General features: G+C 41.5%; 1 protein-coding gene across 1 annotated transcript in view; it reads right to left on the bottom strand.

Moving 5' to 3' along the window:
* ryr2a (ryanodine receptor 2a (cardiac)) overlaps positions 1-13,806 on the bottom strand; it is a 1,161,183-nt gene that overhangs the window by 172,195 nt on the left and 975,182 nt on the right. The window contains 2 exon segments of the mRNA XM_056296806.1: positions 6,187-6,317; positions 10,298-10,546. Of these exon segments, the coding sequence (XP_056152781.1) occupies positions 6,187-6,317; positions 10,298-10,546 (380 nt within the window).

Genomic DNA, 13,806 nt, shown 5'->3' with positions numbered 1-13,806 from the left:
AACAACTTTGTTTAATTAAGCTGATCGTTTCAAGCAATATTACTTCTATAAATGTTTATTTAAAGTTAAATGATACTTAATTTCCATATTCCATCCATCCATTATCTGAACCGCTCATCCTACTCTCAGGGTCGTGGGGATGCTGGAGCCTATCCCAGAAGTCATTGGGCGACAGGCGGGGAGACACCCCACACACACACACACACACACACACACACACACACACACACACACACACACACACACACACATTCATACCTAGGGACAGTTTAGTACAGCCAGTTCACCTGACCTACATGTCTTTTGACTGTGGGAGGAAACCGGAGCCCCCGGAGGAAACCCACGCAGACACGGGGAGGACATGCAAACTCCACACACAGGACCCCCCACCAAGGTTGGACTACCCCGGGGCTCGAACCCAGGACCTTCTTGCTGTGTGAGGCGACCGCGCTAACCACTGCACCACCGTGCTGCCTAATTTCCATGTTATGACACTTTATTTTAAAACTAAATATATTTAATCGCACTAATTGTTTCACGCAGGTTTAATTTTTCTATGTGGCGCACGTTAGAATTTTAGAATGAATTTCATTTTAATCCTCATCATTTTTCACTTTGTTGTTGAACTGACCACCAATAGCTTTCAATTAATTTTACAACATTCACCCCTCATACAATTTGTAGTTAATGATTATACATTGTTTGATCCTTTTTATGTCTTATATCATTTTTATATCATACACAAACTAAGTTTTTTAGGGCTTTTAAGACTATAAGCCCCCCCCCCCCCACACACACACACAAGTGGTCTGAATCTCCCCTATTAGAGGTTTGATTTTCAGCAGATTAAAATCAGTCAGTTCACGTGAAGAAGCCCTCATGAGCTGTTGTCTTAGTGAGGACTACTCCATGTACTTTATGTAAGGAATACTCCATGTACTTAATGTGAGGAATGCTCCATGTACTTAATGTAAGGAATACTCCATGTAGTTTATGTGAGGAATACACCATGTACTTAATGTAAGGAATACTCTATGTAGTGAATGTGAGGAATACTCCATGTAGTTAATGTGAGGAATACTCCATGTACTTAATGTGAGCAATGCTCCATGTAGTGAATGTAAGGAATGCTCCATGTAGTGAATGTGAGGAATACTCCATGTAGTGAATGTGAAGAATGCTCCATGTACTTAATGTGAGGAATGCTCCATGTACTTAATGTGAAGTATGATCCATGTACTTAATGTGAGGATTACTCCATCTACTTAATGTGAGGAATGCTCCATGCAGTGAATGTGAGGAATGCTCCATGTACATAATGTTAGGAATGCTACATATAGTTAATGTGAGGAATGCTCCATATACTTAATATGAGGAATGCTCCATGTACTTAATGTGAGGAATGCTCCATGTACTTAATGTAAGGAATACTCCATATAGTTAATGTGAGGAATACTCCAATGTGAGGAATGATCCATGTAGTGAATGTGAGGAATGCTCCATGTAGTGAATATGAGGAATACTTCATGTAGTGAATGTGAAGAATGCTCCATGTACTTAATGTAAGGAATACTCCATGTACTTAATGTGAGGGATACTCCATGTACTTAATGTAAGGAATACTCCATTTAGTGAATGTGAGGAATACTCCATGTACTTAATGTGAGGAATGCTCCATGTAGTGAATGTGAGGAATGCTCCATGTAGTGAATATGAGGAATGCTTCATGTAGTGAATGTTAGGAATGCTCCATTTACATAATGTTAGGAATGCTAAATATAGTTAATGTGAGGAATACTCCATGTAGTGAATGTGAGGAATGCTCCATGTACTTAATGTAAGAAATACTCCATGTACTTAATGTGAGGGATACTCCATGTACTTAACGTAAGGAATACTCCATCTACTTAATTTGAGGAATGCTCCATGTACTTAAAATGAGGAATACTCCATGTAGTGAATGTGAGGAATGTTCCATCTACATAATGTTAGGAATGCTGCATATAGTTAATGTGAGGAATGCTCCATGTAGTTAATGTGAGGAATGCTCCATGTACTTAATGTGAGGAAAGCTCCATGTCGTGAATGTGAGGAATGCTCCATGTAGTGAATGAGGAATGCTCCATGTAGTTAATGTGAGGAATTATCCATGTACTTAATGTAAGGAATACTCCATGTACTTAATGTGAGGGATACTCCATGTACTTAATGTAAGGAATACTCCATGTAGTGAATGTGAGGAATACTCCATGTACTTAATGTGAGGAATGCTCCATGTAGTGAATGTGAGGAATGCTCCATGTAGTGAATATGAGGAATGCTTCATGTAGTGAATGTGAGGAATGCTCCATGTACATAATGTTAGGAATGCTACATATAGTTAATGTGAGGAATGCTCCATGTACTTAATATGAGGAATACTCCATGTAGTTAATGTGAGGAATGCTCCATGTACTTAATGTGAGGAATGCTCCATGTACTTAATGTGAGGAATGCTCCATGTAGTTAATGTGAGGAATGCTCCATCTACATAATGTTAGGAATGCTCCATGTACTTAATGTAAGGAATACTCCATGTACTTAATGTGAGGGATACTCCATGTACACTACCGTTCAAAAGTTTGGGATCACCCAAACAATTTCGTGTTTTCCATGAAAAGTCACACTTATTCACCACCATATGTTGTGAAATGAATAGAAAATAGAGTCAAGACATTGACAAGGTTAGAAATAATGATTTGTATTTGAAATAAGATTTTTTTTACATCAAACTTTGCTTTCGTCAAAGAATCCTCCATTTGCAGCAATTACAGCATTGCAGACCTTTGGCATTCTAGCTGTTAATTTGTTGAGGTAATCTGGAGAAATTGCACCCCACGCTTCCAGAAGCAGCTCCCACAAGTTGGATTGGTTGGATGGGCACTTCTTTGAGCAGATTGAGTTTCTGGAGCATCACATTTGTGGGGTCAATTAAACGCTCAAAATGGTCAGAAAAAGAGAACTTTCATCTGAAACTCGACAGTCTATTCTTGTTCTTAGAAATGAAGGCTATTCCATGCGAGAAATTGCTAAGAAATTGAAGATTTCCTACACCGGTGTGTACTACTCCCTTCAGAGGACAGCACAAACAGGCTCTAACAGGTACTATTTAATAAAGATGCCAGTTGGGGACCTGTGAGGCGTCTGTTTCTCAAACTAGAGACTCTAATGTATTTATCTTCTTGCTCAGTTGTGCAACGCGGCCTCCCACTTCTTTTTCTACTCTGGTTAGAGCCTGTTTGTGCTGTCCTCTGAAGGGAGTAGTACACACCAGTGTAGGAAATCTTCAATTTCTTAGCAATTTCTCGCATGGAATAGCCTTCATTTCTAAGAACAAGAATAGACTGTCGAGTTTCAGATGAAAGTTCTCTTTTTCTGGCCCTTTTGAGCGTTTAATTGACCCCACAAATGTGATGCTCCAGAAACTCAATCTGCTCAAAGAAGTGCCCATCCAACCAATCCAACTTGTGGGAGCTGCTTCTGGAAGCGTGGGGTGCAATTTCTCCAGATTACCTCAACAAATTAACAGCTAGAATGCCAAAGGTCTGCAATGCTGTAATTGCTGCAAATGGAGGATTCTTTGACGAAAGCAAAGTTTGATGTAAAAAAAATCTTATTTCAAATACAAATCATTATTTCTAACCTTGTCAATGTCTTGACTCTATTTTCTATTCATTTCACAACATATGGTGGTGAATAAGTGTGACTTTTCATGGAAAACACAAAATTGTTTGGGTGATCCCAAACTTTTGAACGGTAGTGTACTTAATGTAAGGAATACTCCATGTACTTAATGTGAGGAATACTCCATGTACTTAATGTGAGCAATGCTCCATCTACTTAATGTGAGGAATTCTCCATGTACTTAAAATGAGGAATACTCCATGTAGTGAATGTGAGGAATGTTCCATCTACATAATGTTAGGAATGCTACATATAGTTAATGTGAGGAATGCTCCATGTAGTTAATGTGAGGAATGCTCCATGTACTTAATGTGAGGAATACTCCATGTAGTGAATGTGAGGAATGCTCCATGTACTTAATGTGAGGAATGCTCCATGTACTTAATGTGAGGAATGCTCCATGAAGTGAATGTGAGGGATACTCCATGTACTTAATGTAAGGAATACTCCATGTACTTAATGTAAGGAATACTCCATGTAGTGAATGTGAGGTATACTCTATGTACTTAATGTGAGTAATACTCCATGTACTTAATGGGAGAAATGCTCCATGTAGTGAATGTAAGGAATATTCCATGTAGTTAATGTGAGGAATACTCCATGTAGTTAATGTGAGGAATGCTCCATGTACTTAATGTGAGGAATACTCCATGTAGTGAATGTGAGGAATGCTCCATGTACTTAATGTGAGGAATGCTCCATGTACTTAATGTGAGGAATGCTCCATGAAGTGAATGTGAGGGATACTCCATGTACTTAATGTAAGGAATACTCCATGTACTTAATGTAAGGAATACTCCATGTACTTAATGTGAGGTATACTCTATGTACTTAATGTGAGTAATACTCCATGTACTTAATGGGAGAAATGCTTCATGTAGTGAATGTAAGGAATATTCCATGTAGTTAATGTGAGGAATACTCCATGTAGTTAATGTGAGGAATGCTCCATGTACTTAATGTGAGGAATGCTCCATGTACTTAATGTGAGGAATGCTCCATGTAGTTAATGTGCGGAATGCTCCATGTAGTCAATATGAGGAATGCTCCATGTAGTGAATGTGAGGAATGCTCCATGTAGTTAATGTGAGGAATGCTCCATGTAATGTATATGAGGAAATCTCCATGTAGTGAATATGAGGAATGGTCCATGCAGTTAATGTGAGGAATGCTTCATGTAGTGAATGTGAGGAATGCTCCAAGTAGTTAAAATGAGGAATACTCCATGTACTTAAAATGAGGAATACTCCATCTACGTAATGTTAGGAATGCTACATATAGTTAATGTGAGGAATGCTCCATGTACTTAATGTCAGGAATACTCCATGCATTGAATATAAGGAATACTTCATGTAGTTAATGTCAGGAATACTCCATCTACTTAATGTGAGGAATACTCCATGTAGTTAATTTGAGGAATGCTCCATGTAGTTAATGTTAGGAATGCTTCATGTATTTAATACTGCATGTTTTTAATGTGAGGAATGCTCCATGTAGTTAATGTGAGGAATGCTTCGGGTGGTTAATACTGCATGTAGTTAATGTGAGGAATGCTCCATGTAGTTAAAGTGAGGAATGCTCCATGTACTTAATGTTCCATGTAGTTAACGTGAGGAATGCTCCATGCACTTAATGTTCCATGTAGTTAATGTGAGGAATGCTCCATGTAGTTAATGTGAGGAATGCTTCGTGTAGTTAATACTGCATGTAGTTAATGTGAGGAACACTGTATGTAGTTAATGTTTCATGTAGTTTATGTGAGGAATGTTCCATGTAGTTAATGTGAGGAATGCTCCATGCACTTAATGTTCCATGTAGTTAATGTGAGGAATGCTTCGGGTAGTTAATACTGCATGTAGTTAATGTGAGGAATGCTTCGGGTAGTTAATACTGCATGTAGTTAATGTGAGGAATGCTTCGGGTAGTTAATACTGCATGTAGTTAATGTGAGGAATGCTCCATGCACTTAATGTTCCATGTAGTTAATGTGAGGAATGCTCCATGCACTTAATGTTCCATGTAGTTAATGTGAGGAATGCTTCGGGTAGTTAATACTGCATGTAGTTAATGTGAGGAATGCTTCGGGTAGTTAATACTGCATGTAGTTAATGTGAGGAATGCTTTGGGTAGTTAATACTGCATGTAGTTAATGTGAGGAATGCTTTGGGTAGTTAATACTGCATGTAGTTAACGTGAGGAATGCTTCTGGTAGTTAATACTGCATGTAGTTAATGCGAGGAATACTTCGGGTAGTTAATACTGCATGTAGTTAATGTGAGGAATGCTTTGGGTAGTTAATACTGCATGTAGTTAATGGAAACAAACAACACACAAACACACTTCCTAATGCTTACTCACTGTCACATCAGTCTGTCAAAAGGTCCCTTGATACTGCCCCCCCCCCCCCCCCCACACACACACACACACAGAGCTCTGGGGTACAGCAGGAGGTGCAGGACTTACTGTGTGTTGATCACTAATCTGTCCCACTGCCCTTTGATGTCGTCCTCAGACGGCTGCTCTGTGATATACAGACCATCAAACTCCAGCTTCCTGGCTACCTCCTTCTCACGCTTGAAGATGGCCAGTGGTACCTACACACACACACACACACACACACACACACATACACAAACAAACAAAGACACACAGCATTTTAAAACTGCTCCTTTTGTTTGCAATGGTGATGGACATATTGACAGATGAGATCAGGCAGGAGTCTCCATGGACTATGATGTTTGTGGATGACATTGTGATCTGTAGTGAGAGTAGGGTGCAGGTGGAGGAGAGCCTGGAGAGGTGGAGGTATGCACTGGAGAGAAGAGGAATGAAAGTCAGTAGGAGCAAGATGGAATACCTATGCCTGAATGAGAGAGAGGACAGTGGAATGGTCAGGATGCAAGGAGTGGAGGTGACGAAGGGCATATGAGTTTAAATACTTGGGGTCAACTGTCCAAAGTAACGGGGAGTGCAGAAGAGAGGTGAAGAAGAGAGTGTAGGCAGGGTGGAGTGGGTGGAGAAGAGTGTCGGGAGTGATTTGCGACAGAAGAGTACCAGCAAGAGTCAAAGGGAAGTTTTACAAGATGGTTTGGAGACAGTGACACTGATGAAAAGACAGGAGGTGTAGCTGGAAGTGGCAGAGCTGAAGATGTTAAAGATTTTCATTGGGAGTGATGAAGAAGGACAGGATTAGGAACGATTATATTAGAGGGACCGCTCAGGTTGGACGGTTTGGAGACAAAGCAAGAGAGGCAAGATTGAGATGGTTTGGACATGTGTGGAGGAGAGATGCTGGGTATATTGGGAGAAGGATGCTGAATATGGAGCTGCCAGGGAAGAGGAAAAGAGGAAGGCCAAAGAGGAGGTTTATGGATGTGGTGAGGGAGGACATGAAGGTGGCTGGTGTGACAGAGGACGATGCAGATGACAGGAAGAGAAAGTAGTAGAAGTAGTAGTAGTTGTAGGAAGAGGGATCCCTCCTGGAGCCTCCTGGATCCCTCCTCTGTTGCTCATGTGGACCTTTCTCCCTTTTTCTTTTTCCTGGTAAGGTAGATTGTGGAGTTTCTCCTCATTCAAGCTGAGGGTCCCAGGAGAGAGGGGGTATCACTGATATAAAGCCTTCAGGATCAGCTTGTGATTTGGGGCTATACAAATAAATGACTTGAGTTACTCTAGTTCACGCCAGCTTCTACAAGCTAACATTTCCTGTTTCAACAGAATTCTGGAAAACAGCTGGCTCAAAATAGATATTTGTGAAATCCTCTCATTTTGTGTCTGTGAATCTTCTCATTCATCCAGTTCATGGTTATCCAAAGGAGTTTAATCAAGTGCAACTGGACTTGGTATATATCCGTGAAGACGTTTCGCCTCTCATCCAACAGGCTTCCTCAGATATTCTGAGTCTCATCACCAGCCAGTCAGACTAGCTTCGTCTAGTCAGAAAGGCACGAACTGAGGAAGCCTCTTGGATGAGAGGCAAAACATCTTCACGGATATATACCAAGTCCAGTTGCACTTGATTCAACTCCTTTGGACTCTCATTTTGTCTTTTACTGCAACAAGAAAAAATGGCTTCATATGGAATGCTGCGATGCAAGATCTTCCCTTCATGACAATGTATTCAAAATATTGCAAATACATTAATGGGGGGGGGGGGGGCACCCAAAACAATTTTTTGGTTGAAAATTGATATAAGCCTGGTTTAAGAGTCTTGATGTGTGTGATGCTGGGCCAAGTTTCAGAAATTGTTTCGCCCTAATTTCAGGCTCACTAAGATATGAGTAATGAAGTTCTTAGCCCAAGTTCAATCAGGGAGACCTTCCCCACACCTTCAAGCTCTTAGACTCTGGTGGCATGATGGCCCAGTGGTTAACACTTTTCCTCACACTGTTCCTCATAGCAAGAAGGCCCGGGGGTGCAACCCCAGGCTGTCCCAGGTCCTTTCTATGTGGACTTTGCATGTTCTCCCCATGTCTGTGTGGGTTTCCTCCGGTTGTTCCAGGTTCCTCCCACCATCAAAATGCATGTTAGGGTTAATACTCCTGCCTGTGCCCCTGAGCAAGGCAATGGAAAGAAGAACTCAAGTTGGTCCCCGGGTGCTGCAGCTGCCCACTGCTCCTATGTAATAGGATGGATTACATGCAGAAGACAAATTTTGTTGTAACCTGTACAATGACAAAATAAAGTGGCTTTATACTTCTATGTGGCAGTACTGAGTCATGTTGTGTGTCAGCCACACAGATAAAATATACACAACACACTCTTACTGACAACACAACTAGGTGGCTGGTAGCACAGCAGCAGAACCTGTCTCTACTATGCTATATCTATAGCATACCCTAATGTCATTCATCAAATTATCTTTTTAGGGTGTTTTTTTGCCCTTTCTAAGATAAACAATATACCCTCTCCACCCAGCCATATCGTTGCTAGTCACCCATGATGCATTGCTAGTCAGCCAAGATGTTATTTGTCTGTCGCTGTGAAGATGTGAAGCTGATATCTACCTGCTGCTGTCACTCCAATGCAATGTACCATTCTTCATCCAGCCACCTCCTTCACCAGGGTCATGGCTATCTGTTCCCCACTACCACTGCCAGGAGGTCTCACGTGGGTGTCTCAGTATCACATTTGTAGGATTATGCATCCCTATGATTTTAAAGCTAAAGTTTTCCTTTCATGATGGGGTAAGTCAAGACAACACAAGTTCAAAGTCCATCAATGTTTTAACAGGTTAGATTGTTTTCATCTTAAATAATCTCTCCCAAATGAACTCTTGTTTGTTTAGAACTGAAATTAAGCCCACACACCAAATCACATACACTCCATGGCCAAACATATGTAGGCAGCTGAACATCACAGCTGGATGTGCTTGTTGAACATGTCATTCCAAAACAATGGGCATGAACACAGAGTTGGTCTTCTCTTCGCTGCTAGAACAGCTTCCACTCTTCTGGGAAGCTGGCCACCAGATGTTGGAACATGGCTACAGAGATTCTCTCCCATTCATCCACAAGAGCATTAGTGAGGTTGGGCACTGATGTTGGGCAAGGAGGCCTGGCTCATGGTCGGCATTCCCATTCATCCCAAAGGTGTTCAACTGGGTTAAGGTCAGGACTTTGAGGCCAGTCAAATTCTTCCACACCAGACGTGGCAAACCATGACTTTATGGACCTCGGTTTGTGCACAGGGATATTGTTATTCTTAAAATGGAAAGGCCCTTCCTCAAACTGTTGCCACAAAGTTAGAAGCACACAATTCTCTAAAATGCCATTGTAGAGAAGAGAGACTTTATTCATCGTACAAACTAAACACACACACGTGTGCAGGGAGTGGTGGCTGAAGAAATTATGCTTTAATATTTTGCCCATCCTGCTGTCCTTCCTCCAGGGGCAGCCCCCTCCTACTGCCAGACAGTGCCAGACAGTGAGATATCATTCATTACTCCAGAGAACACATCTCCACTGCTCCAGAGTCCAATGGTGGTGTGCTTTACACCATTCCAGTAGATACTTGGCATTGCACATGGTGAGTATACGCTTGTGTCTGCTGAGCCATGGGAACCCACCTTACGAAGCTCCTGATGAACAGTTCTTCTCTTGACATTGCTTCCAGAGGAATTTAGGAACTCGGATGTGAGTTTTGCAACCGAGGACATACAAGTTTTACATGCTACACCCTTCAGCATTCAGTGGTCCCATTCTGTGAGCTTGTGTAGCCCATCACTTTGCAGCTGAGCTGTTGTGGCTCCTAGATGATTCCACTTCACAATACCAGCACTTACAGTTTACTGGGGTAGCTCAAGCAGGGCAGACATTTTACAAACTGACTTGTTGGAAAGGTGGCATCCTATGACAGTGCCACATTGCAAGTCACTGAGCTCATCTACTGCCAATGTTTGTCAAAGGAGATGTCCATAGTAACTGAGGCCTTGACCTTGATTTTATGTATCTACTAGCAATAGATAAATAAAAGAGTCAAATCCACTAATTAGAAGGGGTGTACATGGTCACATTTTAAGCATACAGTATTGGATATGTTATATAATTATGAATATCACTTTCCAATGACTTACCTTTAAACAGTAGTATCCAATGATACAGAAGAAGGAGATGATGGTGTGTACAATTGCCAAAATTCGAAGCATTGGCTCCATGTATCCACTACTCTCTTCCAGAACAAAATGTACTGCGACTGTTATGGGAGGCTCGATACTCTCCCCAATCAAGTCCCCATCCTGGGAGTCCCACTGAAGCCTGGTGTCTGGCTTGCTGTCTGTATAGACCATCTCCTTCTCATCAGCCACAGCTGAGGATGTTGAAACCTAGCAGAGATTGAATTTCAGTCAGTGAAACTTGGCCATCATACAATTATCCGATATGTTTGGAGATTTTTGACTGAGAATTTGATCAAAAAAGGAATCCCTTATAATATACAGAAAAGGGGGGGGGTGAATCTACCTTGCACTGCTCCTGCCTACTTCCATCTGCCAATTGTGGGCATGGCCTCTTATCTAAGGGGTATTGTAAAGCCCTGTTGTGTATTTTGCACCCAGTTTGAATTATCAAAAAAGCCTACACCATATCAAAAGCTTATCAAGATAATTAATATTTTAAAGGCATATGGATAAGCTTATAAGCTCGTTAATTATATTTACAAACCAGCAATGCAGACAATGTCTGCCTTGTTTCTCCAAGTTTCTTTGGTTGGCAGAGCTAGAATTATACAGTTCAGGAAAACTTGACATGGAATAACGGCTATAAATAGCTTCTCCATTTTATGGAACAACAAACTCATATTTGGCAAGGGGTAAATTTTACACAGCAGACCTTTCTCTGAAATCTGATCTAAAATATCCATACTTAGGGTCAATGTTCACCAACTCTACACTGACTTTCCCCCCACAAAACCTGCTTATCTGCCACCAGCTACAGGGGGGTAAAATGTTAACCTATGCTACCTGCTGGTTGGATTCATAGAAAATAGTGTTTCTATGAATTTTCCAATTTTTTTGAAAATTGCCCTAAATTTATAAACTGCTTGAATATGTATATATTACTAGATTTTTGACACTTCAATACATGTGCTATGAAAGGCACTGCAATAAGCATATGACGTGCCAAAGCATACTAGTGTAGCACATAACACATGCAGCCTTGCGCTCTGATAATGATGAATCATAGCTCCATGAAAGAAATTGACCAAAACATGATACAGCGCTTCCCGCTGGACTGTTCCCACCATGCTAATTATTGCATGGTGACATCTATACACATGCAAATGAATGCATCACTCACTTCATCTATGGACTTTTAGAGCAGGTTTTACTTATGTTATGTGGAAACATTTGGTTACCACAGCATTCCATTCGCTCCATGGCTTAGATTTGACTCACCAAAACAATAAATTGCATCTTCCTCATTTGCCCTTACCAAATCAGTCAGCTACCCTGGCAAATACATGAATTTCTCTATATGGCCTGACCCCACTGGAAGGTGTTCATCAGATCAACAGTATTACATAGCTGACATATTGACTTTATTGTTACAGTATTTAATTAAAAGCCAAGCACAGGCTTGCTGCTGGAGCCTGGTGGTGACAGCTGGTGTTACAGGCTTGTAGTAGCCCATTTCCAAAAAATCAAACCAACATTTGCAGTTAAATAAGCTCTTGCCATTTCAATTGTTAAGAAATGCATACGTTTGACAGGAAATCGAGCCTAACTGTTAGAAACCACATGTTGAATACAAGAAAATGTGCAAATCAAGCAACTGATTTTGAATGCCAGTTTTGAAAAAAAACCATTGTGAATGACACAACACCCTTCCCTTCCTACACTGTGTCCAGTCATGCTCTGCAGACAGTTAGCAGTTTCTACCCTGTATCCAGTCATGTTCTTAAGACAATTAGCAGTTTCTACCCTGTATCCAGTCATGCTCTGCAGACAGTTAACAGTTTCTACCCTGTATCCAGTCATGTTCTTCAGACAGTTAGCAGTTTCTACCCTGTATCCAGTCATGTTCTTCAGACAGTTGGCAGTTTCTACCCTGTATCCAGTCATGCTCTGCAGACAGTTAGCAGTTTCTACCCTATATCCAGTCATGCTCTGCAGACAGTTAGCAGTTTCTACCCTGTATCCCGTCATGCTCTGCAGACAGTTAGCAGTATTTGTCTTGTCATATCTGTTGTGTTCTTATTGACAAAGTACCCGGAGATGACTTTATGTAAAATGAACTTTTATTTATATCTCTCGGCTGTACATGTCCACCTGACTGTAAAAGGCATTGGAGAGTGCAGTTGTGGGTTTTGGCGCTTTTGCACCTAATATTTATATCCTTTCTGGGCGGGGTTACCTCCAGTCCACAACATGTAAACAATAAGTAGTTCCGTATCAACAGTGAATGATAGAACATTTATCAATACACCACATTCCTCCCCAGAAACTTTAAACCTCTCATATTTTCATCTGACACAACAACAAAAAAATAAAACCCGTTTTCCACCCACTTCAGTGACATTCTTTTTCCTATTACAGTCAACACTCAATGAACAATTGTTTACAATCAATGTTTCTCCTAAGCAGATTATAAAGTTAACCTATCAGGTGCTCGCCTGTTTCGCTGTGGTCTGGTGCATGGTGCTTCAGTAGCGGCAGATGCTTCATCTCTTTCCAGTTCACCACTGGGTACCACCTCTGTTTCTGGAGCCCTGACAAACACATGTTCTGCAATGTCAAATTCTGGGTCTCCTGTGTTGTCTGTGGTCTTATCTGTGATCAACTGGTCAATGTGTTTCTTGAGGGTTTGCCCCTCTACCTTGACTAAGTAAGGCCCTAGAGCTCGCTCTATCACCCCTGGTTTCCATTTCTTCCCATCCCCTCCCCAAAAATTCCTAACCTTCACCTTCTGATTGGGCTGGAGGGTTCTAGGACTGCCTGTAACCTTTGTGTGTTTCTCTTGCATCTGTGCTGAGAATTTTGGCTTTATCAGCGACAACCTGGTTCGAACCTGTCTTTTCAGAAAGAGCTCCGCTGGGGTTTTCCCTGTGGTTGTTGATGGAGTGTTCCTATAACTAAACAAAAAACTATCAATGCACTGTTGCACTGGATACCCATATTCCTTCTGCTTCTCTAAAGACTGTTTAAAAGTCTGGGCCAACCTTTCTGCCTGTCCATTGGAAGCTGGATTGTAAGGAGCGGACTTGTGTTTGACACCATTTTGTTCTAAGAAGGTTTCAAACTCCCTTGACACTAGCTGTGGGCTGAAACGACCACTTGGGGGAGCCCCCACGCTGCAAAGAGGCCCCTCATTGCATCTACTAGGGCTGTAGCTGTAGTCCTGGTCATCAGCTTGACCTCTGGCCAGCGCGAGTATGCATCACTGACCAAAAGAAACTGCTGTTTCCCTTTTTCTGCAAAATCGATGTGGATTCGTTCCCATGGCTGCTCTGGCCATTTCCATGGGTGTACGGGCGCTTTGGTGGGCAGGCGTCTGTTTGCTTGGCATAAAATACAATTGTTTACCATATTTTCTATTTCCTGATCTAAGCGTGGCCACCAAAAATGGCTTCTGGCTACTGCTTTTG

Source organism: Lampris incognitus, chromosome 17 (assembly GCF_029633865.1).
Source record: "Lampris incognitus isolate fLamInc1 chromosome 17, fLamInc1.hap2, whole genome shotgun sequence".
Taxonomy (NCBI): domain Eukaryota; kingdom Metazoa; phylum Chordata; class Actinopteri; order Lampriformes; family Lampridae; genus Lampris; species Lampris incognitus.
The sequence above is the reverse complement of the archived record's forward strand: the minus strand, read 5'-3'. Positions and strand labels throughout refer to the sequence as shown.